This window comes from Oryx dammah, unplaced genomic scaffold, assembly GCF_014754425.2.
Source record: "Oryx dammah isolate SB20612 unplaced genomic scaffold, SCBI_Odam_1.1 HiC_scaffold_19, whole genome shotgun sequence".
NCBI classification, from domain to species: domain Eukaryota; kingdom Metazoa; phylum Chordata; class Mammalia; order Artiodactyla; family Bovidae; genus Oryx; species Oryx dammah.
In genome coordinates this window covers 40,020,814-40,047,679 of record NW_024070203.1, presented here as the reverse complement: position 1 = coordinate 40,047,679, position 26,866 = coordinate 40,020,814, and the positions used below count along the sequence as shown (strand labels likewise).

The 26,866-nt window shown below is 40.4% G+C and overlaps 1 protein-coding gene across 1 annotated transcript; it reads left to right on the top strand.

The window, feature by feature from the left end:
• Positions 1-789: 789 nt before the first annotated feature.
• Positions 790-26,866, top strand: TTPA (alpha tocopherol transfer protein). The gene is made up of 5 exons (XM_040261287.1): positions 790-990; positions 15,416-15,569; positions 18,680-18,873; positions 21,276-21,386; positions 24,841-26,866. The coding sequence occupies exons 1-5, from the start codon at positions 790-792 to the stop codon at positions 25,027-25,029; spliced, it is 849 nt and encodes a 282-aa protein (XP_040117221.1). The 3' UTR covers positions 25,030-26,866.

The window sequence follows — 26,866 nt, the reverse complement described above, 5'->3', positions numbered from 1 at the left end:
GACACAACTGAGCAACTGAACTGAAGTGAACTGAACTGATGCAACAACACACCCTGGAGAAGGAAATGACAACCCACTCCAGTCTTCTTGCCTGGAGAATTCCCATGGACAGAGGTGCCTGGCGGGCTACAGTCCATGGGGTCGAAAGAGTCTGACACTACTGAAGCCTCCTTAGCACGCACGTACGATGTAACACAGGTTGAGGTGAGGAGTCAGTGAGAAGCATTAATGGAAGGGTAGGGAGAAGGACTCCTCTGCAAGCCCGCCACTGAGACGCGAAGTGGTGGTTCTAAGGCTCCTTCCAGCTCTAGGACAAGATAGGATTGTAAGACGGAAGGAAGGGAGGCAGGGAGTGAGAGAAGAAAGAAGGAAGGAATAAAGGAGGGAAGGAGGGAGAAAGAAAGAAAGAAAGAAAAAGGAAAGGAAAGAAGGAAGGGAGAGAGAGGTAGATGGGGGTTGGGGGGCGGGAAGGAAAGAAGGAAGAAAATAGAAAAAATAAAGTTCTCTAGCTGACTAGTTTTAAAACATCGCCACCGATCACCATCAGCGGAGGCAAACACACGATGTCATCTTTTTGACGCTGAGCACCAGTGACTTCCTTTCTGGGAAGGCCGGGGTTACTACCTGGGGCTTGCAGAGCCCTGAGCCCCGCAGGGCCCCACGTGGTTCGGTCTAAGAGGCGGCGGGGCGCACCCCTCCGGGCGTGGCGGGCGGTCCGCGGAGGAGGGGCAGGAGGCCCGCGGGCGCTCTCCCTGGCGCCCCGGACCACAGCGGGAGAGGGCGGCGGGCATGGCGGAGGCGCGGCCGGGGCCGGCGGGGCTGCAACTCAGCGCGCTGCCCGACCACTCGCCGCTGCTGCAGCCCAGCCTGGCCGAGCTGCGGCGCCGGACCGGGGCGGCGGGCGCTCCGCTGGCGGGGCGGCTGCTCAGCGACGCCTTCCTGCTGCGGTTCCTGCGCGCCCGGGACTTCGATCTGGACCTGGCCTGGCGGGTAAGGGGACCTTCCCGTCGATCCCCACCCCGGTGACGCGCCGGGAAGCCGAGGCTGGGCCGGGACCCCGGCCGATCCCTCGCCTGGACCTGTGCCGGGAGCAGGGGGTGTGGGGGCGGCGTAACCTCCGCGGGGACGCGCCCGGGGCGCACCAGGCGGTGGCGGCGGGTGTCCTGAGAAATCCCGCCCTAGTCCTTCCAGTTTCTCCAGGGTCGTGGAAACGGGAAACTTCTAAAAAAGCTGGCGCCCTCTGGGGTGAGGGCCTATTTGACCCCAAGCAGTGAAATTCTGCTCTTGGATGAGTCTCCCGAACCTATAAAGTTTTTCTGAAATGCCTTACTCTCCGCGGCAGAGCAGCAGAGATAAAAGATAATGACCTCTGAGATGTGGGAAGCCTAGATTTATTGCATCTCAGCAGATAACTCGACGTGAGCTGGGAGAAATGAAATTGCCAGGAAAACTGAAGATCTGGAGCCAAATTCTAGCAAAAGAGTATTGGTAATAGTAATACTCAAGGCACTAAAACGGTGCAGAGTATCTTCAGCGGAAGAGTCGGGATGAGGCTTCTCCTTTGTGTTTCCAGGTGTGATACACGGGGTTGAGAGCAGGGTGGTGGGAAGACAGAAATCAAAAAGAGGGGTGCGACCTTGAGTTCTGTCACTTTGGACTCAGCATCCGCATCTGTTAAGTAACGGGGAAAAGGCCTCCAGCAATGGCTGGTTTCCAGGTCTGATCATTGACTGGTTTAACAGAACAGGACGTACCTAGCGCAGTGAGCGCTCAGTAGTTGAACTTGATGGAGCCCTTTCTCCAAGCTCCTAGCTCACCCACAGCGAGCTGGGAGGCAGAGAAGTGTTACAGTGCAGCGTCCCAGGGGTCTCAGTATGGGGATTTTTGCTGTTGATAACTAATTTTTAATTGAAAAAGTAATAAGTACAGATGCTTTTATTTTAATCCACAAATAGTAAGCAATGCAAAGTAAGTTCCTAAAAGTAACTTTCTAAAGGACAAAATCTCTCACCACAGACCTTAGTTTACAAACCATCTACCCAGTCGCATTTGCGTTTACCTACCTCTTACCTGTCCAGGTAGAATACAGTCGCACAAGCATATGTAGGCTTCCCAGGTGGCCCTAGTGATAAAGAACCCACCTGGCAATGCAGAAGACGAAAGAGACCTGGGTTCGATCTTTGGGTCAGGAAGCTACTCTGGAAAAGGGAATGACTAACCACTCCAGTATTTTTCTTGGAAGATCCCATGGACGGAGGGAGCAACCTAGTGAGCTACAGTCCATGTGGTCACAAAGAGTTGGACACAACAGAGTGACTAACACTTTTCAAGCATATGTATGTGTTTTACATTTTGCCTTTTTAACCTAACTTAAAAAGCAGAGACATTACTTTGCCAATAAAGGTGCATCTAGTCAAGGCTCTGGTTTTTCCAGTAGTCATGTATGGATGTGAGAGTTGGACTATAAAGAAAGCTGAGCACTGGAGAATTGATGCTTTGAACTGTGGTGTTGGAGAAGATTCTTGAGAATGCCTTGGACTACAAGGAGATCCAACCAGTCCATCCTAAAGGAAATCAGTCCTGAATATTCATCTGAAGGACTGATGTTGAAGCTGAAACTCCAATACTCTGGCCACCTGATGTAAAGAGCTGACTCATTTGAAAAGACTCTGATGCTGGGAAAAATTGAAGGTGGGAGAAGGGGCCGACAGAGGATGAGATGGCTGGATGGCATCACAGACTCGATGGACGCGAGTCTGAGTGAACTCCAGGAGTTGGTGATGGACAGGGAGGCCTGGCTTGCTGCAATTCATGGGGTCACAGAGTCAGACACGACTGAGCGACTGAACTGAACTGATGCTGTATTGGTGTTTTTCTTTCTGACTTACTTCACTCTGTATAATAGGCTCCAGTTTCATCCATCTCATTAGAACTGATTAAAATGCATTCTTTTTAATGGCTCAATAATATTCCATTGTGTATATGTACCATAGCTTTCTTATCCATTCATCTGCCAATGGACATCTAGGTTGCTTCCATGTCCTGGCTATTGTAAACAGTGCTGTGATGAATATTGGGGTACATGTGCCTCTTTCAATTCTGGTTTCCTCGGTGTGTATGCCCCACAGTGGGATTTCTGGGTTGTATGGTAGATGGAGAAGCTCTATACAGTCAGCAAAAACAAGACTGGGAGCTGACTGTGGTTCAGATCATGAACTCTTTATTGCCAAATTCAGAATTATATTGAAGAAAGTAGGGAAAACCACTAGACCATTCAGATGTGACCTAAATCAAATCCCTTATGATTATACAGTGGAAGTGAGAAATAGATTTAAGGGACTATATCTGATAGACAGAGTGCCTGATGAATTATGGATGGAGGTTTGTGACATTGTACAGGAGACAGGGATCAAGACCATCCCCACAGAAAAGAAATGCAAAAAAGCAAAATGGCTGTCTAAGGAGGCCTTACAAATAGCTGTGAAAGGAAGAGAAGTGAAAAGCAAAGGAGAAAAGGAAAGATATAAGCATCTGAATGCAGAGTTCCAAAGGCTAGCAAGGAGAGATAAGAAAGCCATCCTCAGTGATCAATGCAAAGAAATAGAGGAAAAGAACAGAATGGGAAAGACTAGAGATCTCTTCAAGAAAATTAGAGATACCAAGGGAACATTTCATGCAAAGATGGGCTCAATAAAGGACAGAAATTATATGGACCTAACAGAAGTAGAAGATATTAAGAAGAGGTGGTAAGAATACACAGAACTGTACAAAAAAGATCTTCACGACCCAGATAATCACAATGGTGTGATCATTCACCTAGAGCCAGGCATCCTGGAATGTGAAGTCAAGTGGGCCTTAGAAAGCATCACTACGAACAAAGCTAGTGGAGGTGATGGAATTCCAGTTGAGCTGTTTCAAATCCTGAAAGATGATGCTGTGAAAGTGCTGCACTCAATATGCCAGTAAATTTGGAACATTCAGCAGTGGCCACAGAACTGGAAAAGGTCAGTTTTCATTCCAATCCCTAAGAAAGGCAATGCCAAAGAATGCTCAAACTACCACACAATTGCACTCATCTCACTTGCTAGTAAAGTTATGCTCAAAATTCTCCATGCCAGGCTTCAGCAATACGTGAACTGTGAATTTCCAGATGTTCAAACTGCTTTTAGCAAAGGCAGAGGAATCAGAGACCAAATTGCCAACATCTGCTGGATCATGGAAAAAGCAAGAGAGTTCCAGAAAAATATCTATTTCTGCTTTATTGACTATGCCAAAGCCTTTGACCGTGTGAATCACAATAAACTGTGGAAAATTCTGAGAGAGATGGGAATACCAGACCACCTGACCTGCCTCTTGAGAAACCTATATGCAGGTCAGGAAGCAACAGTTAGAACTGCACATAGAACAACAGACTGGTTCCAAATAGGGAAAGGAGTACACCAAGGCTGTATATTGTCACCCTGCTTATTTAACTTCTATGCAGAGTACATCATGAGAAAGGCTGGGCTGGAAGAAGCACAAGCTGGAATCAAGATTGCTGGGAGAAATATCAATAACCTCAGATATGCAGATGACACCACCCTTATGGCAGAAAGTGAAGAGGAACTAAAGAGCCTCTTGATGAAAGTGAAAGAGGAGAGCCAAAAAAGTTGGCTTAAAGTTCAACTTTCAGAAAACGAAGATCATGGCATTTGGTCCCATCACTTCATGGGAAATAGATGGGGAAACAGTGGAAACAGTGTCAGACTTTATTTTGGGGGGCTCCAAAGTCACTGCAGATGGTGATTGCAGCCATGACATTAAAAGACGCTTACTCCTTGGAAGAGAAGTTATGACCAACCTAGACAGCATATTCAAAAGCAGAGACATTACTTTGCCAACAAAGGTCCATCTAGTCAAGGCTATGGTTTTTCCAGTGGTCATGTATGGATGTGAGAGTTGGACTGTGAAGAAAGCTGAGCGCGGAAGAATTGATGCTTTTGAACTGTGGCGTTGGAGAAGACTCTTGAGAGTCCCTTGGACTGCAAGGAGATCCAACCAGTCCATCATAAAGGAGACCGGTCCCGGGTGCTCATTGGAAGGACTGATGCTGATGCTGAAACTTCAATACTTTGACCACCTCATGTGAAGAGTTAACTCATTGGAAAAGACACTGATGCTGGGAGGGATTGGGGACGGGAGGAGAAGGGGACAACAGAGGATGAGATGGCTGGATGGCATCACCGACTCGATGCTCATGAGTTTGAGTGAACTCCAGGAATTGGTGATGGACAGGGAGGCCGGGCGTGCTGAGATTCATGGGATTGCAAAGAGTCGGACACGACTGAGCAACTGAACTCAACTGAGGGTAGTTCTATTTCCAGCTTTCTAAGGAATCTCCACACTCTTCTCCATAGTGTCCATACCTGTTTGGATTCCCAGCAATAGTGTAAGAGGTTTCCCTTTTCTCCACACCCTCTCCAGCATTTGTTTGTAGACTTTTTGATAGCAGTCATTCTGACTGGCGTGAGATGGTACTTCATTCTGCTTTTGATTTGCATTTCTCTGATAATGAGTGATGTTGAGCATGTTTTCATGTGTCTGTTAGCCATCTGCATGTCTTTTTTGGAGAAATGTCTGTTTAGTTCTTTGGCCCATTTTTTTAATTGGGTTGTTTATTTTTCTGGAATTGAGCTGCAGAAGTTGCTTGTATATTTTGGAGATTAATTCTTTGTCAATTGCTTCGTTTGCTATTATTTTCTCTCATTCTGAAAGTTGTCTTTTCACCTTACTTATAGTTTCCTTCGTTGTGCAAAAGCTTTTAGGTTTAATTAGGTCCCATTTGTTTATTTTTGCTTTTATTTCCATTACTCTGGGAGCTGGGTCATAGAGGATCCTGCTATGATTTATGTTGGAGAGTGTTTTGCTTGTGTTCTCCTCTAGGAGCTTTATCATTTCTGATCTTACATTTAGATCTTTAATCCATCTTGAGTTTATTTTTGTCTATGGTGTTAAGAAGTGTTCTAGTTTCATTCTTTTACAAGTGGTTGACCAGCACCACTTGTTAAAGGATTGTCTTTTCTCCATTGTATATTCTTGCCTCCTTTGTCAAAGATAAGGTGTCCATAGGTGTGTGGATTTATCTCTGGGCTTTCTATTTTGTTCCATTGATCTATATTTCTGTCTTTGTGCCAGTACCATACTGTCTTGATGACTGTAGGGCGAGTTGATTCCTCCAGTTCCATTCTTCTTTCTCAAGATTGTTTTGGCCATTCAAAGTTTTTTGTATTTCCATACAAACTGTGAAATTATTGGTTCTAGTTCTCTGAAAAGTACTGTTGGTAGCTTGATAGGGATTGCATTGAATCTATAGTTTGCTTTGGGTAGTATACTCATTTTCACTATATTGATCCTTCCAATCCATGAACATGGTATATTTCTCCATCTCTTTGTGTCCTCTTTGATTTCTTTCATCAGTGTTTTATAGTATTCTATATATAAGTCTTTTGTTTGTTTAGGTAGATTTATTCCTAAGTATTTTATTCTTTTTGTTGCAATGGTGAATGGAATTGTTTCCTTAATTTCTCTTTCTATTTTCTCATTGTTATTGTATAGGAATACAAGGGATTTCTGTGTGTTAATTTTATATCCTGAAACTTTGCTATATTCATTGATTAGCTCTAGTAATTTTCTGGTGGAGTCTTTAGGGTTTTCTATATAGAGAATTGTGTCATCTGCAAACAGTAAGAGTTTTATTTTTCTTTTCCAGTCTGGATTCCTTTTATTTCTTTTTCTTCTCTGACTGCTGTGCCAAAAACTTCCAAAACTATGTTGAATAGTAGTGATGAGAGTGTACACCCTTGTCTTGTTCCTGACTTTAGGGTAAATGCTTTCAATTTTTCACCTTCGAGGATAATGTTTGCTGTGGGTTTGTCATATATAGCTTTTATTATGTTGAAGTATGTTCCTTCTATTCCTGCTTTCTGGAGGTTTTTTTTTTTTTTTTTTAATCATAAATGGATGTTGAATTTGTCAAAGGCTTTCTTTACATCTATTGAGATAATCATATGGTTTTTATTTTTCAATTTGTTAATGTGGTGTATCACATTGATTGATTTGTGGATATTAAAGAATCCTTTCATCCCTGGGATAAAGCCCACTTGGTCATGATATATGATCTTTTTAATATGTTGTTGGATTCTGTTTGTTAGAATTTTGTTAAGGATTTTTGCATCTATGTTCATCAGTGATATTGGCCTGTAGTTTTCTTTTTTTGTGGCATCTTTGTCTGGTTTTGGTATTAGGGTAATGGTGGCTTCATAAAATGAGGTTGGCAGGTTACCTTCCTCTGCAATTTTCTGGTACCCCACTCCAGTACTCTCGCCTGGGAAATCCCATGGGTGGAGGAGCCTGGTAGGCTACAGTCCATGGGGTCGCTAAGAGTTGGACACGACTGAGCGACTTCACTTTCACTTTTCACTTTCATGCATTGGAGAAGGAAATGGGAACCTACTCCAGTGTTCTTGCCTGGAAAATCCCAGGGACAGGGGAGCCTGGTGGGCTTCCGTTTATGGGGTCGCACAGAGTTGGACACGACTGACGCGACTTAGCAGCAGCAGCAGCAGCAGCAATTTTCCAGAAGAGTTTGAGTAGGATAGGTGTTAGCTCTGCTCTAAATTTTTGGTAGAATTCAGCTGTGAAGCCATCTGGTGCTGGCTTTTGTTTGCTGGAAAAGTTCTGAGTACAATTGATTTCTGTGCTTGTGATGGGTCTGTTAAGATTTTCCATTTCTTCCTGGTTCAGTTTTGGAAAGTTATACTTTTCTAAGAATTTGTCCATTTCTTCCAATTTGTCCATTTTTGGGGCATATAGTTGCTGATGGTAGTCTCTTATGAACCTTTGTATTTCTGTGTTGTCCATTGTGATTTCTCCATTTTCTTTTCTGATTTTGTTGATTTGATTCTTCTCCCTTTTTTTCTTGATGAGTCTGGCTAATGGTTTGTCTATTTTATTTATCTTCTCAAAGAACCAGCTTTTAGCTTTGTTAATTTTTGCTATGGTCTCCTTTGTTTCTTTTTCATTTATTTCTGCCCTAACTTTTATGATTTCTTTCCTTCTACTAACCCTGGTGTTCTTCATTTCTTCCTTTTCTAGTTGCTTTAGGTGTAGAGTTAGGTTATTTATTTGATTTTTATCTTGTTTCTTGAGGTAAGGTTGTATTGCTATGAACCTTCCCCTTAGCACTGCTTTTACTGAGTCCCATAGGTTTGGGGACCTATTGTTGTGTTTCGTTTTAATGAAAAACAAAACATTGTTGTGTTTTCATTTTAATTCATTTCTATGCATATTTTGATTTCTTTTTCAATTTCTTCTGTGATTTGTTGGTTATTCAGACGCGTGTTGTTTAGCCTCCATACGCTTCTATTTTTAATAATTTTTTCCTGTAGTTTACATCTAATCTTAATGCATTGTGATCAGTAACAATGCTTGGAATGATTTCAATTTTTTTGAACTTACCAAGGCTAGATTTATGGCCCAGGATTTTATCTATCCTGGAGAAGGTTCCGTGTGCACTTGAGAAAAAGGTGAAATTCATTGTTTTGGGGTGAAATGTCCTATAGATATCAATTAGGTCAAAGTGGTCCATTGTATCATTTAAAGTTGTGTTTCCTTGCTAATTTTCTGTTTAGTTGATCTGTTCATAGGTGTGAGTGGAGTATTAAAGTCTCCCACTATTATTGTGTTACTGTTAATTTCCCCTTTCTTACTTGTTAGCATTTGTCTTACATATTGCAGTGCTTCTGTGTTGGGTGCATATATGTTTATAATTGTATCTTCTTCTTGGATTGATCCTTTGATCATTATGTAGTGTCCTTCTTTGTCTCTTTTCACAACCTTTATTTCAAAGTCTATTTTATCTGATATGAGTATTGCTGGTCCTGCTTTCTTTTGGTCTCTATTTGCGTGAAATATCTTTTTCCAGCCCTTCACTTTCAGTCTGTATGTGTCCCTTATTTTGAGGTGGGTCTCTTGTAGACAACATATATAGGGGTCTTGTTTTTGTATCCGTTCAGCCAGTCTTTGTCTTTTAGTTGGAGCATTCAGCCCATTTACGTTTAAGGTAATTATTGATAACTATGATCCTGTTGCCATTTACTTTGTTGTTTTGGGTTTGAGTTTATACACCTTTTCTATGTTTCCTGTCTAGAGAAGATCCTTTAGCATTTGTTGAAGAGCTGGTTTGGTGGTGCTGAATTCTCTCAGCTTTTGCTTGTCTGTAAAGCTTTTGATTTCTCCTTCATATTTGAATGAGATCTTTGCTGGATATAGTAATCTGGGTTGTAGGTTTTTCTCTTTCATCACTTTAAGTATTCTGGCCTGAAGAGTTTCTATTGAAAGATCAGCTGTTATCCTTATGTTATTTGTTGTTTTCCCCTTTCTGCTTTTAATATTTGTTCTTTGTGTTTGAGCTTAATTAGTTATGTGTCTTGGGATGTTTCACCTTGAGTTTATCCTGTTTGGGACTCTCTGGGTTTCTTGGATTTGGGTAGCTATTTCCTTCCCCATTTTAGGGAAGTTTTCAACTATTATCTCCTCAAGTATTTTCTCATGGCCTTTCTTTTTGTCTTCTTATTCTAGGACTCCTATGATGTGAATGTTGGGGTGTTTGACATTGTCCCAGAGGTCTCTGAGGTTGTCCTCATTTCTTTTAATTCTTTTTCCCTCTCTGCTTCATTTATTTCCACCTTTCTATCTTCCACCTCACTTATCCTATCTTCTGCCTCAGTTATTCTACTGTTGGTTCCCTCCAGAGTGTTCTGATCTCAGTTATTGCATTATTCACTATATATTGACTCTTTTTTATTTCTTCTAGGTCCTTGTTAAACTGTTCTTGCATCTTCTCAATCTTTGACTCCAGACAATTTATCTGTAACTCCATTTTGTTTTCAAGATTTTGGATCATTTTTACTATCATTATTCTGAATTCTTTTTCAGGTAGACTCACTATCTCCTCCTCTTTTCTTTGGTTTGGTGGGCATTTATCATGTTCCTTTACTTGCTGAATATTTCTCTGCCTTTTCATCTTGTTTGGATTGCTGTGTTTGAGGTGGCCTTTCCGTATGCTGGAAGTTTATGGTTCCTCTTTATTGTGGAGGTTCTTCCCTGTGGGTAGGGTTGGACGAGTGGCTTGTCAAGGTTTCCTGGTGGGAATTTTGCGTCAGTGTTCTGGTGGGTGGAGCTGGATCTCTTCTCTCTGGAGTGCAATGAAGTGTCCAGTAGTGAGTTTTGAGATGTCCATGGGTTTGGTGTGACTTTGGGCAGCCTGTATATTAATGCTCAGGGCTATGTTCCTGTGTTGCTGGAGAATTAGTGTGGCATGTCTTGCTCTGGAACTTGTTGGCTCAGGTAGAGCTTGGTTTCAGAGTACGTATGGAGGCTTTTGGATGAGCTCTTGTCGATTAATGTTCCCTGGAGTCAGGGGTTTTCTGGTGTTCTCAAGTTTTGAATTTAAGCTTCCTTCCTCTGGTTCAGTCTTATTCTTACAGTAGCCTCAAGATTTCTCCATCCGTACAGCACCAATGATAAAACATCTAGGTTAATGGATAAAAGATTGTCCACAGTGAGGGACACCCAGAGAGGTTCACAAAGTTACATGGAGGAGGGAGAAAGAGTTGACCAGGAGGAGAAGAGGTGGAGTCAAAAGGGGAGAGAGCAAGCTAGCCAGTAGTCACTTCCCTATGTGCTCTCCACAGTCTGGATCCCTCAGAGATGTTCACAGAGTTACACAGAGAAGAGAGGAGGGAGGAAGGAGACAGAGGTGGCCAAGAGGATAAAAGGGGGAACCAAAAGGAGAGAGACAGATCCAGCCAGTAATCGGTTCCCTAAGTATTCTCCACAGCCCGGAATACCCAAAGAGATTCACAAAGTTGGGTAGAGAAGAGAAGCAGGAGGGAGGAGATAGAGGCGACTTGGGGGCAAAAACGGAGAGTCAAAAGGGGGAGAGGGCAATCAGGCCAGTAATCACATTCCAAAGTAAAAATGGGTACTGAAGATTTGATTCTTAAAGGTTGAAAATTGATAACAAACACCAAAAAGCAAAAGTTAAAAATTTAGAGTAGAGATTAAACTCTCAAAAATACAATATTAAAAAAAAAATCACAAAATTCTAAAAAATATATATGAAATTTGCTTTAAAATGAAAAATAAAGGAGTAATAAAAGACTTAAAAATAAAAAAAAATTTTAATGATAATAGTAAAATATATCTAGGAGTTTCTCTGGAGCTGTTACTGGCAGTGTGGGGTCAGTTCAGTTTCAGATAGTTCCTTGTTCCAGCTAATACTTCTTCTTGAGGTCTATATGCCCCTTCCAATGTAGTCTGTGCTAACTACAGGGTTTTAGTCTGTTGCACCTGTCACTTCCGAAGTGGTTCCCTCTGTTTATTTTGGCTTCTTCTGTTTGCAAATCTCTTCAGTGTCTAATTTCCACCCTGACACAAGGGGGCGAAGGTGGTCACTTATTTAGGCTCACTTGTTCAGTTGTGCTGTGGAGAGGGAGGAACACTGCAAACAAATATCACTGGTGTGTGTGGGGAGTGCTTGCAGTGTCTGGGCCACACTGGGTTTGCCCCCACTCCCGGCGTGTGTGCTTTCCCTGTCTATACTGCTCAGGCTCCAAGTTGCTCTGCAGGGGAATTGTCTAAAGCGGGCCCTGGGTTGCGTGCACTTTCCAGGTCTAAGCCACTCAGGTTCAGGTTCTCGAGTACTCAACAAAGGCACAGACTTGGTCGGGCCTGGGTTTTGTGCCCTTCCCAGGTTTGAGCAGCTCAGGTGACCAGGTGCTTGGGCAGTGCATCTTATCACCTCCCCCATCCCAACCGCTCAGTTTCCTGGGTGTGCAGCGGGAGCACCATCTTGAGTGTGCCGTGTGTCTCCCCTGGGGAGCTGATCTCTGGCTGCAGCCCTCCTGGCAGATGTCTACCGTCCAGGATCCCAGGAAGACTTGGTTAGCAACTTGGGAGCCTGCTCACAGTTTGCTAGAGGATACCGTCTCTGGGGCCAAGATTGCCCGTTGCCTTCCGGCTCTGGCTGTCGCTTGCCTGCCTCTCTGCCTTCCGGCAGGGATGGGCCAGTCCGCAGCCGGTTAGCTCTCCTCTGGTATTCGCTCAGTCCTTTGTTCTGAGAGCGAACCCAACAGTGCCTTAGGTTAGAGCTTTTTGCAGGAAACCTCTCTCTCTCTTTTCCTTTTTTTCTCTCTCTGGCTATCCCACAGTTTGGATTGCTATCGCAGTTAGCTCCCTCAGATTGTCCTCAGGGCATTCAGGCCTGGTCCTCTCTCTAAGCAATGTAGTCCACGCCTCCCGGTCCAGTCCCTGCTTGCTGGTGGCTGACGTGAGCCTCTGGGCTACTTCTCCACTGGGCTTGTGGTTAGGTGTGTAATCTGTGGGTTTTATTTATTTATTTTCTCCTCCCAGTTATGTTACCCTCTGAGATGCCAAAACTCCCCACAGACCCGCCAGTGAGAGGGTTTCCTGGTGTTTGGAAACTTCTCTTTCATGACTCCCTCCCCGGGATGGGTCTCTAACTCTTTCGTCTCTCTTTTTATCTTTTATATTTTGTCCTACCTCCTTTCAAAGACAATGGGCTGCCTTTCTGGGTGCCTGGTGTCCTCTGCCGGCATTCAGAAGTTGTTTTGTAGAATTTGCTCAGTGTTCAAATGATCTTTTGAAGAATTTGTGGGGGAGAAAGTGGTCTCCCCGTCATATTCCTCTGCCATCTTAGGGCTGTCCCCTTAATACAGCTTCTTTTGTAAAGTTTACCTTATCAAGAGTCAGTTTCAGTCTCCACTCTGCTCCTGATAGTTACTGCCCTCCCATTAATGTGTAATTTCTTCGAACTTTAGTTTTCCTACCCACAATATGGGGTAACCACAGTTACCTCTCAGAATGGTCATGAGCAAGAATTGAAATGATGCAGTTAAATCCTGGAAAAGTGGCACAAAGATGGTTGTAACTTTATTTGAAAGTATGTACTCTGTTATGAAGCATGGCTAAGATAAGCTGTAACTTTTTATACTTATTTATTGCTAATGGTGGTACAAAACAGGTGCCTTTGGGGAACGCATATTCACTTGCAGGTGGTTTTTTTGTTGCTGTGGACTTTATGTGGTTTGTTGGATAACTGCTGAGTAGCAGTTTACATAATTTTATGTAATTTATTTATGTAAGCTGGACCTTTGAATTTATCAGTGAAAAGGTAATAATCAAAGATCCAGGTGTAGAGCTCTCAGTTTGCAAAAATTGTCAAAAGTATGAGGGTAATTTGTACATTTCCAACACATCTGGTTTAATCATATATTTATTTATTCTTTCACTCAATACATGTACCTATTTCCTGAGTGCCCAGAATTCTGCAGAGATCAATGAGCTGAAGAACCCAGCTCTCTTACTTGAAAGATCCCTTTTAATAAAGCTATAATTTTTTATTATTCCATGGGAAAATAAACATTTTTTTTAAGCATTACTTTATTTTTGGCTTTGCCACATCTTTGTTGCTACGTGTGGGCTTTCTCTGGTTTTGGTAGGTGAGGCCTACTCTTTGTGGGACATGGGCTTCTCTTTGAGGTCCTTTCTCTCGTGGAGCACGGGCTCTAGGTGCATGGGCGTCAGTATTTGCAGCATGAGGGCTCAGTAGTTGTGGCTCTTGGGCTTAGTTGCTCCACAGCATGCAGAATCTTCCCAGACCAAGGATCAAACCTGTGTTCCCTGCACTGGCAGGTGGATTCCTATCCACTGTATCACCAGGGAAGTTCAAATTGTTATTTCTTTATTAGCGCTCCTATGGTGCTTCTCGTGTTTTGCTTGAGTCAAAGTTTAAAGAACTATTTTTACATCCGAGGGAAGTATCAAAAAAGTGATGAACACTGAAGATGCTATTAACACTTATTCCCTTGCCCACTAAGACAGGAGGAGGAAACGAAATTCATCTGGTGCATAGAATGAATGCATTAGGATCTACAATTTGTCTTTTGTTCTTGCTGCATTTGGAAACTGCTTTTTAGGTCACCAATTATTTCTTTGTTGGCAAATTTACTGACTTTTTTCCTTTCTAACCTCTCTGTTGCATTTAACCCTTAGTAACATTAGGGCAAGTTTATTAAATACAAACATGACAAGTGAGAGAAAGAAAGAGAGGGAAACAGAGAAGCAGAGCAAAACAGATGCCATTTCCCTCCCGTCTGTGCATCATGGCACCAGTTCTCCTGTGGTGCAACCAGATTCTCTTTTTCTCCAGCCATTCCCAGCCATTGACATCCCCCCAAGGCTTGGTTTCTTTAAACTTGTAGGTTCTCCTCCAGATCATTGCTACTTTGTGAATACAGTTATCATGTTTATTCCAATGACTCAATAGCAAAATTTGTCCTTTCCTATGGTCTGAACTTTGGTTCCACATTGCTAATAGATCTCTTTAAATTCAAAACAAAAATATTGTTATTTTAGAAAAACTGAAAATCATGAAGAGATCTATTGAAATATAGTACATTTTAAAAGTGTAATTTAAGGTAAGTATTTTCCACAGTGGACATCCCAGGTGGCAGTAGTGGTAAAAAATCTTGCCGCCCCCCCCCCACCCCCGCCGCCACTGCCCCCACAACAATGCAAGAGACAGACGTAGCAGACTCTGGTTTGATCCCTGGGTCAGGAAGATTCCCTGGAGGAGCAAATGGCAACCCACTCCAGTATTCTTGCCTGGGAAATCCCATGGACAGAAGCGCCTGGCAGGCTACAGTCCATGGGGTTGCAAAGAGTTAGACATGACTAAAATGACTTAGCATGCATGCACGTGGTGTCTGGATCCCAAAAAGCAGAAAAAGAGGCTTCTTACCCTAGCACAGTGTCACTTCTGTCAAAGGGAGATGAGAGGCCAGCTCAGCTTTGAGAGGAAGGAATCAATGGACTCCACCACCTGGTGGAATTGGGACATATGTACACTGGATGGAGGGCACTTTAAAATATTTATTGGTTTATTTTTGACTGTACCATGCAGCTTGTGAGATTAGTTCCCTACCAGAGATCAAACCCGAGCCCCCTGCACTGGAAGCAGGAAGTCTTAACCAGTGGACCACCAGGGAAGTCCCCGAAGGAAGGCATTGTTGACAGCTGTCTTTGGGAGTCTCTTTACCATAGGAGACAAATAAAAATCCCTCTACTTTGAGTTTGTGACTAATTCCTATCACCCAAAATCTTGGATGAAGAGTACTTTTAGTTTTTGCAGCTAAATAGATACCCCAGGTTAAAATCCTGTCATAACAGATTTTGTGATCTAGAGTTCTATTAGCTTGGCAAGGGCCCTACATGATGCCAAGACTTTCCCATCACTCTTATAAAAGGCTTACCATGTATGCTATCTGTAATCAATTTTTATTTTATTTTTTAGTTACTGAAAAACTACTTTAAGTGGAGAGCAGAATGTCCAGAAATAAGTGCAGATCTCCACCCTAGAAGCATCCTTGGCCTCCTGAAGGCGGGCTACGTCGGTGTCCTGAGAGCCCGAGACCCCACGGGCAGCAAAGTTCTGATTTACAGAATTGGTAAGTCACATACGTCTCCTCTTTTCTATTTCTCTTGACTGCCATATCAGAAGCTTCCATGAGTTTATATTTAAGAGTTTAGCTTTTTAACTTTTAACTTGGGTTTTGTTGTCGCTTAGTCATCAGGTCATTAGGTCATTAAGCAGGGCTCTCTTGCTGGCTCAGAATCTGCGGGCTAACTCAGGAGACAGGGTTTTGATCCCTGGTCTGGGAAGATTCTACATGCCTTGGAGCAACTAAGTCCATGTGCCACAACTACTGAACCTGTGCTGCTACAGCCCGGGAGATGCAACTACTGAGCTTATGTGGTGTCCCAGTTACTGAATCCCAAAGGCTCTAGAGCCTGTGCCCAGCAACAAGAGAAGCCACCATAGGGAGAAGCCCACACACTGCAACTAGAGAGCAGCCCCCACTCACCACAAGTGCAGAAAAGCGCAAGCAGCAACAAACACTCAGCATAGCCAAATAAATAAATAAACAAATTGTAAAAGCAAAGAGCAATCTCATTGTGCCTTCCTAGGAATACCTCTGATTATTGCTTCTGTTTCTTTGTCTTCATAATTTTCCATGCTATTACATACTACCCCTTAACATCTAAATCTGTTAGGGTCAGCCAGAATTCCCTCCTCAATCCCATGAGACTCTTTGGCCTCCAACCCAGCCACCTCCCCACACTTCCCATTCTCAGCCACACTTTTTAAGTTAGTCATGTTCACCATTCACATTTTCTCATAGCTCCTCTCAACATCCCCTGCACTGGTTTCACTCCCATCTTTCTGCTGAAATGACCTTAGCAAATCATCAGTGATCATCTTTTCACAGCAAACCTCTTCCTCTCTGATACCACAGTCTCCTGGTGTTTTCTTCCAACTTAACTGACTGTTTATTCTTAGTCTCCTTCCCTGGCACTATGTATTCTACTTCAGATTCTGAAATTCTTTTAGATATTGGCCCCAGCCTCCTCTTCTTAGCTATATATCTCTGTACTACAACAGAGAGAAATGTTAAGTCCACAATAATCACTGCCATAGGCCTATATATAACCACAAAATCCCTGAGATTTGTATCTTCAGCCCATCCTCTCTTTGTTTCTCAAACCTCCAGACAACCAGTTCCCTGTCTCAACTGTATCTGCCTGGACATTTCACCAGCACGATTTTAATGTGTTCAAAACTGCCTATAATCTTTCCTTCCCCAACCATTTCTCTTCCAGTATATCTCAACAGATGGTTCCACCATTCTACCCAATTGTCTAAGCCAGAAACTTTGGTATTTTTAGAATTTTACCTTTCCTTAGTCATAAATCTTTTTCCTCCCTTCATCTTGTTAGGTATTGCACGAAACTTTTAATCTGAAGCTTTGCATCTTTTTCCAGCTTTGGAAGAATTTTCCTTTCCCCTCTGTTGCCTATTACCAGAACTCTGATGAGTTGGATTGTGAAACCTCTGTGTCTAGCTGCCTGTCTCTTACCTTTTTATTCATACATGCTGACTTCTGGCTCTCCTATGCTGAAACTGAGAGAATTCCTTAGCTCAATATTCCAGACCCTTGTTCACTTGTTGGCTGTGGATTTTCTGACAATTGCTCGAACTGTCATTTTATTTCCAAGATCTCAACTGATTCTTTTTCATAATAGCCTCTTATAGTAATAGCCTAGGTAGGGCTTCCCTGGTGGCTCTGACAGTAAAGAATCTGCCTGCAATGCAAGAGAGCCAAGCTCGATCCCTGGGTCAGGAAGACCCCTTGGAGGAGAGCATGGCAACCCACTCCAGTATTCTTGCCTGGAGAATCCCATGGACAGAGGAGCCTGGCGGGCTACAGTCCACGGGGTCACAGAGTCAGATACGACTGAGTGACTAACACACACACAATAATAGCCTACAGTATCTTTATTTTTCCCCACTGAAACTATTTTGTTTCCTTTACCATTTCTTGCTTTATTAGCTGTCTCCTTTGATTGTAATACCTTTTTCTATTGAGTTGGATCCTTTCTTCTTTTGTGTGTCAGTGTTTTTAAAAATGTTATAATTCGTAGTGGTTGCATATCTTTTTAATAGATCGCCTGCTTGCCTATTACTGTCACTTTTGCCCACCATGGCCTCCTCCAGGACTAGTGGGGGAGGGGAGAGGACAAGAATTCAGCAACTCCTTAGCACAGGTTGTTTTTCCTGGATGGCTACCCTAGTGCTTCTTGACTTGACTTTCCAAGACCACGCTCACTGTTCTAGCCTGTGTGGACATGACCGCTACACGCTGCTCATCACGGAGAGGTGTCAGAGAGAATCTACCTGCCTGTCTCACACATTTCCCTTAGCAACAACCTCTGTGGTTACCATAGGACCCTGGCTACTCTTGGTAATCCAGAGCCTTGCTTTTCCCATTTTCAATATCTTTGAACATGGAGCATATCCAGAGGCATTCCCACCTTCAGCCACAGCTCCGTCCTGCATATTTTGTGCTATAGTTTCATCTGGCCATCAAATACAGCCTGCATTCATTCTTTTATTTTCCCCATGCTCTTAGGAATCTGTTCTTTTTTTTTTTCCTAATGTGGACAAGGAGACACATGTGTGATCCCTGGGTCAGGAAGAGCTCCTGGTGAAGAGAACGGCGACCCTCTCCAATATTCTTGCCTGGAGAATCTCATGGACAGAGGCACCTGGTGGACTATAGTCCATGGGGGTCACAAAAAAGTAGGACACAACTGAGTGACTAACACTTTCATTTTTTTTTTTAAAGTCTTTGTTGAATTTGTTACAATATGGTTTCTGTTTTATGTTTTGGTTTTTGGACCCCAAGGCATGTGGGATATTAGCTCCCAGGGATCGAATCCTCCCCTGCTACACTGGAAGGCAAAGTCCTAACCACTAGACCACCAGGGAAGTTGAAAAAATCTGTTTTTTACTAGGGATTTGAGGGAGGGAGGGAAAAGCAGGCTCATGTTCTTGGACCACCAATTTGATCTGTTATTCTATTCATGATCTTCGTATATGTATTATTTCTATTGATCTTTAAATCTAAAAAGAATCCATTTCCTTCTGTAAATCTTTCTGATTCTCTATTCTTCACACAGTGCTGAGATATCAGTTTTTACTTTTTTTTTTTTTCAGCACACTGGGACCCGAAAGTTTTCACAGCTTATGATGCATTTCGTGTGAGTCTCATCACGTCGGAGCTTATTGTCCAGGAAGTAGAGACACAGCGGAATGGAATCAAGGCTGTCTTTGATTTGGAAGGCTGGCAGTTTGCTCATGCCTTTCAAATTACCCCCTCTGTAGCCAAGAAGATTGCTGCTGTTCTCACAGTAAGTGTGTAGTCTGTTCAGGATTGTTTTTGTTCCATTGCTCAGTCGTGTCCAACTCTTTGTGACCTCATAAAATGCAGCACACCAGGCTTTCCTGTCTTCACTGTCTCCTGGAGTTTGCTCTCATGTCCATTGAGTCGGTGATGCCGTCCAGCCATCTCATCCTCTGTCATCCCCTTCTCCTCCTGACTTCAATCTCTCCCAGCATCAGAGTCTTTTCCAATGAGGCAGCTCTTCACATCAGGTGGCTAAAATATTGGAGTTCCAACCTCAGCATCGGTCCTTCCAATGAATATTCAGGGTTGATTTCCTTCAGGATTGACTGGTTTGATCTCCTTGCTGTCCAAGGTATTGTCTTCAGGATAATACTTCCAAATATTAGATATAAATTTAGTTGTGTGTTAAAGAGAAGGGATAGTATATTTACTGGGCTTCCTTGGTACCTCAGCTGGTAAGGAATCCACCTGCAATGCAGGAGACCCTTGTTTGATTCCTGGGTCACAAAGGTCCCTGGAGAAAGGATAGACTACCCACTCCAGTATTTCTGAGCTTCACTGGTGGCTCAGACAGTAATGCAGGAGACCTGGGTTTGATCCCTTGGTTGGCAAGGTCTCCTGGAGGAGGGCATGGCAATCCACTCCATTTATTGGGCTTCCCAGGTGATGCTAGTGGTAAAGAATCTTTCTGCCAATGTCAGAACCCAAGAGACTCAGGTTCAGTCCCTGCATCAGCAAGATCCCCTGGAGTAGGAAGTGGTACCCCACTCCAGTATTCTTACCTGGGAAATCCCATGGACAGAGGAACCTGGCAAGCTATAGTCCATGGGGCTGCAAAGAGTCAGACAAGACTCAGTGACTGAACACAACCACACACACAAGTACATTTATTAGAAAATTAAATAAAATTTTAGAAGAGATACATAGAATTCAATAATGGTCAGAGGAAGTAAAATTATTATTTCAAAAAGAAAGAATGTTGCAACAAACTGAAAATATGTTCAAAATTTCAAACCACAGAATTCATACATTTAAACAAGAATGTGATGAGTTTACCTGTCATTAAAATTTTGTTCCTAAATTAAAAATTGTCTCAAAAAATAATATTGATAACAATGATAATATACAACACAGTGTCATATAGGTTTGGTTGGCATAGATTGAACAGTTCTTTCCAGAAAAAAATAAGTCTTAAAAATGGCCATCATCTTGGACACAGTAATCCTACTGTGGAAACCTAGCCAAGGAATAATCTTAAATATAGCAGACTTTGTATATAATAATGATAGTTTACTCTGTGCTGGATACTTTACTGAATTTTTAAAATGCATTACCATTTAATGGCTACACCAAAAGCTTATGACATATGACTATTTTTTTCCATTTTACACATTAATTTACTATGTCAGAGAGGTGACATAGCAATGCCCAAACATACATATTTTGTCAGCAGCGAAACAAGGATTCCAATCCAGGACATCTGGACATAAAAACTATACTTATAAACATCATTTCTTTTGTATCTAAAGACCATTACTACAGCATTGATTTTTATAGAAGAAAATTAGAAACAGCTTATTTATCCAGAAATAGGAAAAGGATTACTTAGATGATGATACAGCAACTTGATAGATTATAGCTTCAATATTTAAAACCCACTATGTTTATAAAAATTGTGTTATGTCAGTGAAACAAAACAGGGTGCAAATTATTTAGAGAGCATAATGACAATTATGTTTAAAATAAAATTATTCATAGAAAGAACCTGAAAGGAAAAGTGACAGTTTGGTAACACATCTCTAAAAGCTGTGTGTTGAAAAAAAAAAAAAGAAAAGAATTTTGCATAAAAGAACCTTGGCAGGAAAAAATTAACAACACATCTTTGGTTAGGGAAACTATTGATAATGTTTTTCTTTCAATTCTTAACTTTTTAACCTTAGAAAAAAGCCAATATTACTTTGATATGAAAGACTTATACCTATGTCAAAAGTTTAAAAGTGAAAAAAAAAGTCTAAGTGTATGTTTATTGTACTTTTCTTTTGAAGGAAACTTTTTTCCTCAAAATAAAAATTTGAAGGGAAAAGTTAAATATAAATATACAAACGCACTGATTTTTCAAAAGCACATTTATATGTGATTGGAGGAGATATTTTCTGTGTCTTCTTTATGAAATATGCATGTATTTCTTTAAATACTTTGCCTAAGCTACATGGTGAAATCTTTTCTTACTCTAGGGACAGCGAACTATAAAGCAGGCTATTGTGTTGATGGCATAATTTTGAAAATATAATCACACTTTAGGTATTGCTGTACGTTTAGCAAGTGTTCAAAGCAGGGGTTTGTTGATAGGATCACATATTGATTTATGTTTTGTTATTAACGAGCCATTTTCTTTATTTTCAAAAGGATTCCTTTCCATTAAAAGTTCGTGGTATCCATTTGATAAATGAGCCAATAATTTTCCATGCTGTTTTTTCCATGATTAAACCATTTTTGACTGAAAAAATTAAGGAACGGGTGAGTAAAACATTTTCAAATCACTATTCTTTATGAAACGTTCCACTCCTTTTTAAATTTAAGAATAGCTCTATTTCCACCCTTCCTCTGACACACACAGAGCATCATCCAAATGTTTTGAATATTTAATAATCCAACTAATTTTATAAATAAAAATGTCTTCTTCATTAAAAAAAATCAAATATCGGATCTCACCGTCTATGGGGTCGCACAGAGTCGAACACGACTAAAGCGACTTAGCAGCCGCAGCAGCAGCAGCATATGTGGTTGGTGAGACTGCAAAATGATATATTGCCTATAGGAGGCAGTGTAGCCACAGTTATAAAAATTATAACATTCACATTTCTGAGATTTTTTTCCAAAGATATACTCATGGGGCTTCCCTAGTGGCTCAGATGGTAAAGAATTCACAGGCTAATGCAAGAGACACTGGTTTGCTACCTGGGTCAGGAAGATCCCCTGGAGGAGGGCAGGGCAACACACTCCAGTATTCTTGCCTGGGAAATCCCATGGACAGAGGAGCCTGGTGGAACTACAGTCCATGAGATTGCAAAGAGTCAGACACTGCTTAGCAATAAAACAACAACAAATACGTGCTTATAAACAAAACTATATATACTATTCATTGTAGCAAGAGATTGGAAACTATCAAGTGTATCATGAGGGAACTGGTTAAATAAGCTATGATACACCTACACAATGGAACATAGTAAGATTTGCAGGAAGTATTGGGAAGTGAAATAAAAACATGCAGAATAGTGTTTATGTTATACTACCTTTTGTATAAAAAGGGAAGACATCAGAATCTATAGTTATGTTTGCATAAAAGTTATCCTCAAAAAGGATATACAACAACCAAATTGTTTACTCTGTATAGAACAGAAGCGAGTTATGGATGGAGTGGATGAAGTTAGGGTTGGGAGCAAGACACTGTCTTGCTGTCTTTTATCTTGTTTTGATTTCTAGCCATGTGAATGTATTATCTATTTAAATAATAAATGTACTTACATTAGACATGTGTAACTAAAAACCGCAGTACCCAAAGTATGTGACTTAATGTCATGCTTTATTACCTATCTTGTGGAGTCTTATCTCAGGTGATATCACTTGGAATTTTTCAAGTGTTGACAATAGAATCTGAGTTCCCCAAAATGGCAACCATTCTTCTGCATGAATCTGTAAAGGATAATTTTTTTTTTTTTTGGCCATGCCACATGGCTTGCAGGATCTTAGTTCTCTGACAAGGGATCAAACCTGTGCCCTCTTCAGTGGAAGTTCAGAGTCTAATCACTGGACCTCTCCAAGGAATTCCCTTAAAGGATAATTTTTAGAGCATAATATTTAGACAAATGTTGGCAACATCTAATGTAAGAACACAAACAGGTTTTAAAGGTTTTGATGATTTAAATCTCAAAAATTATTTAAATATAATTACTGATAATGTGAGTAATAACATATTTGCAATTTTAGAAAATATATTCTTTCAGATTCTGAAAATGTATTATCTTGCATCTTCTCAGAAAATTATGACCGTAGAGCTTCATTTGAGGTTTTTCAGTAGTTATTTCTGTCTGTATTTAAGAAGCACCACCCCTATTCTTTCATTTTTCTAAAAGTCAATTTGTGTTCATTTTTTCCTCTCTTCAATATAGTTTGATAATAGCTGACCATCTTTGTTGAACTCTGAAAGACATAAAAATAAGTATTTCTATTTTGGGTTATATTTTGGATCACAAAAGTCCCAGGATATAGCAATAAATTGAACCTAATCAACAGGAGAACATGAGCAAGAAAAGAAGAAAAATTTAAAACTGAGAAGTTAAGTGGAGAATTTCAGTGGAAGTTAATTGTCATGAAACAGATTTGCCAAAATGAGGAGGGCAAGGAAGACCAAATCTTGCCCCTTTTTCCCTTTAAATGTTTTGGCAATACTCTATGAATGATCTTATTTCCTCTTTCTTGAAGAGATAGTAGAATTTTTGAATTAAACATTTCTGAAAAAATCAAGAATTGGGACTGTGAGGTTCCTGAGAACAAGAAACTTATTTCGTTCATCTTTCGGTCTTTGTATCCTAGCACATGAAGTGAAAGTGGAAGTCTTAGTTGCTCAGTCATGAGCAACTCTTTGTGACCCCCTGGACTGTGGCCCACTAGGCTCCTTTGTCCATGAAATTTGCCAGGCAAGAACACTGGAGTGGAGAGCCATTCCCTTCTTGAGGGGAACTTCCCGATCCAGAGATCGAATCCAGGTCTCCCATATCGCAGGCAGATTCTTTACCATCTGAGCCACCAGGGAAGCCTCAACCCTAGCACATAGTAGGTGCTTATTAGAAGATTGAATTTACACATGAACCCTAGCAGATGAGTAAAGGTTGTTTATATATTTGTAACAAGATGCGCTTTTAATCAAAAGTTCCAAGCCTTTAACTTCAGGACATTATATGATGAATTTATCTAGTTTAAAATGTTTGAAAATTTAAGTTCTCAACCATCATAATTTCTCTTAATTTTTTATTAGCCAAGACTATCTGTCAACTGTACCACATAAATTATTCCCCACATACCTAGTGTGCTCAGATGTATGCTTTTGATAAGAACTAATAAAAAGAAATACACTTTTATCATCTACAGAACTATTTCAGGATATTCCATCTTTTGCTAAGAATCACCAATACCTTAGTAGGGAACAGAAGTTATAAAATAATTTGTAAAAATCATTTATTATTTATTTTTTGGCTGCGCTGGGCCTTTGTTGCTGCGCAGGCTTTTCTCTAGTTGTGATGGGCAGGGCTGCTCTCTAGTTGTGGGGCAAGGCTTCTCACTGCAGTGGCTTCTCTTGCTGCAGAGCACAGGCTCTAGGGTTTGGGGGCTTCAGTAGTTGTGGCTCCTGGGCTCTGGAACACAGCTCAATAGTTGTGGTACACAGGCTTAGTTGCTCCTTGGCATGTGGGATCCTCCTGAACCAGAGATCAAACCCATGTCTCCTGCATTGACAGGTATATTCTTTACCACTGAACCACCAGGGAAACCCCCTGATAAGAACTAATAAAAAGAAGGACACTTTAATCATCTATAGATCCATTCCAGGATATTCCATCTTTTGCTAAGAATCACCAATACATTAATAGGAAATAGAATGTGTGAAACGATTTTATTTAGCTTTAAAAATCTACTTTTGAGAGAAAAAGTATCTTTTTATAAATTCTGAATAGTTATAAGGATGCAAATATAAGAAAACAGTAAGATGCACAGCTTCATCATAAGCACGATCTAAACATAAGTAAAATTACTGGCTTCATAAGCAGAGGGACAAATGATGTAGTACCTGTACATGTTCTTCTGTCTTAGATGTGATGAGAATACCTCATTTTATGATGTTGTGTTTCTGCTGGAAATGCCTCTGCTATACTGGGAGGCAGAGGGCATATCTTCTAAAACATTTTGTCTGTTTCAGATTCATATGCATGGGGACAACTACAAGCAAAGCTTACTCCAGTATTTCCCAGACATTCTTCCACTTGAATACGGTGGTGAAGAGTACTCCATGGAGGACATCTGTCAGGAGTGGACAAATTTTATAATGAAGTCGGAAAATTATCTCAGCAGCATTTCGCAGACAGTTAAAGGAGAAGAAGTTATTTAATGTGAAAGGTTTCCTGATTAAAAATTCATGACTGAGATCCTATCTGGTTATATGAATGAAAGAAAAGGAATCTTTAAATTAATGCTTTTCTGATTTTTTTTTAATGTAAAAATCTAACGAGCAATGTGGGTATTTGGGAAACTTCTTTACTTTTTAAGTATCTTTTCTTTACCTTAGAAATAATTAAATGTTAGTATACCTTAAAAGCATAGAAGAGGTTCCTTTTTTGCCATTTGAAAGAAAGTTATCTCTGAAGTACAGTCATGTGTACTTTTGTGTTTCTCAAAAGTTTTATTTTAAAAAACTTTTCTGATTACATAGGTTTAATTATAAATGAATAAATAGTCCACTGAAGAGAAATATTAGCACAAATCAACTGACTATAAAAATCTATTCATACTCTTTTTAAGTGTGTGTCAGATTAGACCACAATTCAGATTGAAATCTGAATACAGTGTTACATAGTTATTTCCATGGGCCAGCAAGGTAGTTCACCTCAGGGAAATTCCATTTAGCATATTTGCACAATAGAAACTTTTGACTGAAGTCCATATGCCATAAACTATTATATGTTGCATCAGGTCTCTATGAAATTATTCATGGTGATACAATTAACTCCATAGAAATTCAGAGATGGAATAATATTTGGTTGCCATATACATGGACTCTATTTTTAATTGAACAGAACATGACTACACAAAGGGAAGGAAATGTTTACATTGCAAAATCACTGTCAGTTACATCTGGAACTTTTCAGACTATGCATGAAATAATCTGGGTTTAACTATATTATCAGAACATTCTAGCCAAATCCTACAATTCATATTTACTTAAAAAAATCAGTAGTTAAAATGTGCTGTTTGTACTGTAGCTATGCTATTGCATATTTCATTTATTGAGAAAGATATGTCAATATAACTTTCAATTTATGACAGTTTGTACAGTATTTTATAATTTTTGAATTTTATTTTAAACCTAATGAAAGAACATAGGATACAAAATTTGTTAAACATTTTTTAGCTTAGTTGGGTTTCAACATTAATCATACAATATTAGCTTTGTGAAAGACTATGTAAAGGCTGTTTTTCTTTATAAGAAAATTATTCTAATCAGATGAGCTGGTACTTATGATTCTTTGTACATACATCTGTAAAAAATCAAATGATTATGAATGTTCTTTAGAGAACGTCTTTGTGATTTAGCATTGGGAAGCTAACTGTACATTATAATTTTTATTTAAAAAATTAGATCATGCTTGTTTTCTAAAAAATGATAAAACCTTCTTTATAAAATCATAAATTTAGAACTGTTTAATTAAAAATAACAGCAGAATAAAACCATTTAAAAAGTGTAAATAATAGCAACAACAAAAAGCTCTAGTTTACCCAACTTTTATTCTTACAAGGTTTACATCACAAAGTTCCACTTCATTCACATTTTGGGAACTTAAACCACTTTCTTCTGACTCTATAAAGGAATGATTACTTTAGCACAATAGATAGTATTTTTAAATATCTTTTAATTATTATTCATTGGTGATGTTATTAATAGTAAATAGAATTAAAGTAAGTCAATCAACAGAAGTACATTTCATGATAGGATTTTGAATTTTTTATGAAATGCAGCAATTCACTGAGGAACATTAAAAGAACAATGTAAAATGAACAGGCAGTTTTATAAGGTGGCAAGATAAATCACAATTGAATTGTCCCTATTACTTTACAGTAATTGCACCAGAAGTGCCTTTTAAAAGACTAGCATGTGCTCATTGTTACTGAACTGCACGATAATGTATTTGTTTTAATATTGTTCAAAACAAAATAAAGATTTTTCACAC

Excerpts from the sequence above, each read along its gene's own strand:
- TTPA (XM_040261287.1), top strand. The coding sequence starts at position 790 with ATGGCGGAGGCGCGGCCGGGGCCGGCGGGGCTGCAACTCAGCGCGCTG. Across the intron at positions 18,874-21,275 it reads AGATTGCTGCTGTTCTCACA|GATTCCTTTCCATTAAAAGT; the intron begins GTAAGTGTGTAG and ends TATTTTCAAAAG. Across the intron at positions 21,387-24,840 it reads CTGAAAAAATTAAGGAACGG|ATTCATATGCATGGGGACAA; the intron begins GTGAGTAAAACA and ends TGTCTGTTTCAG.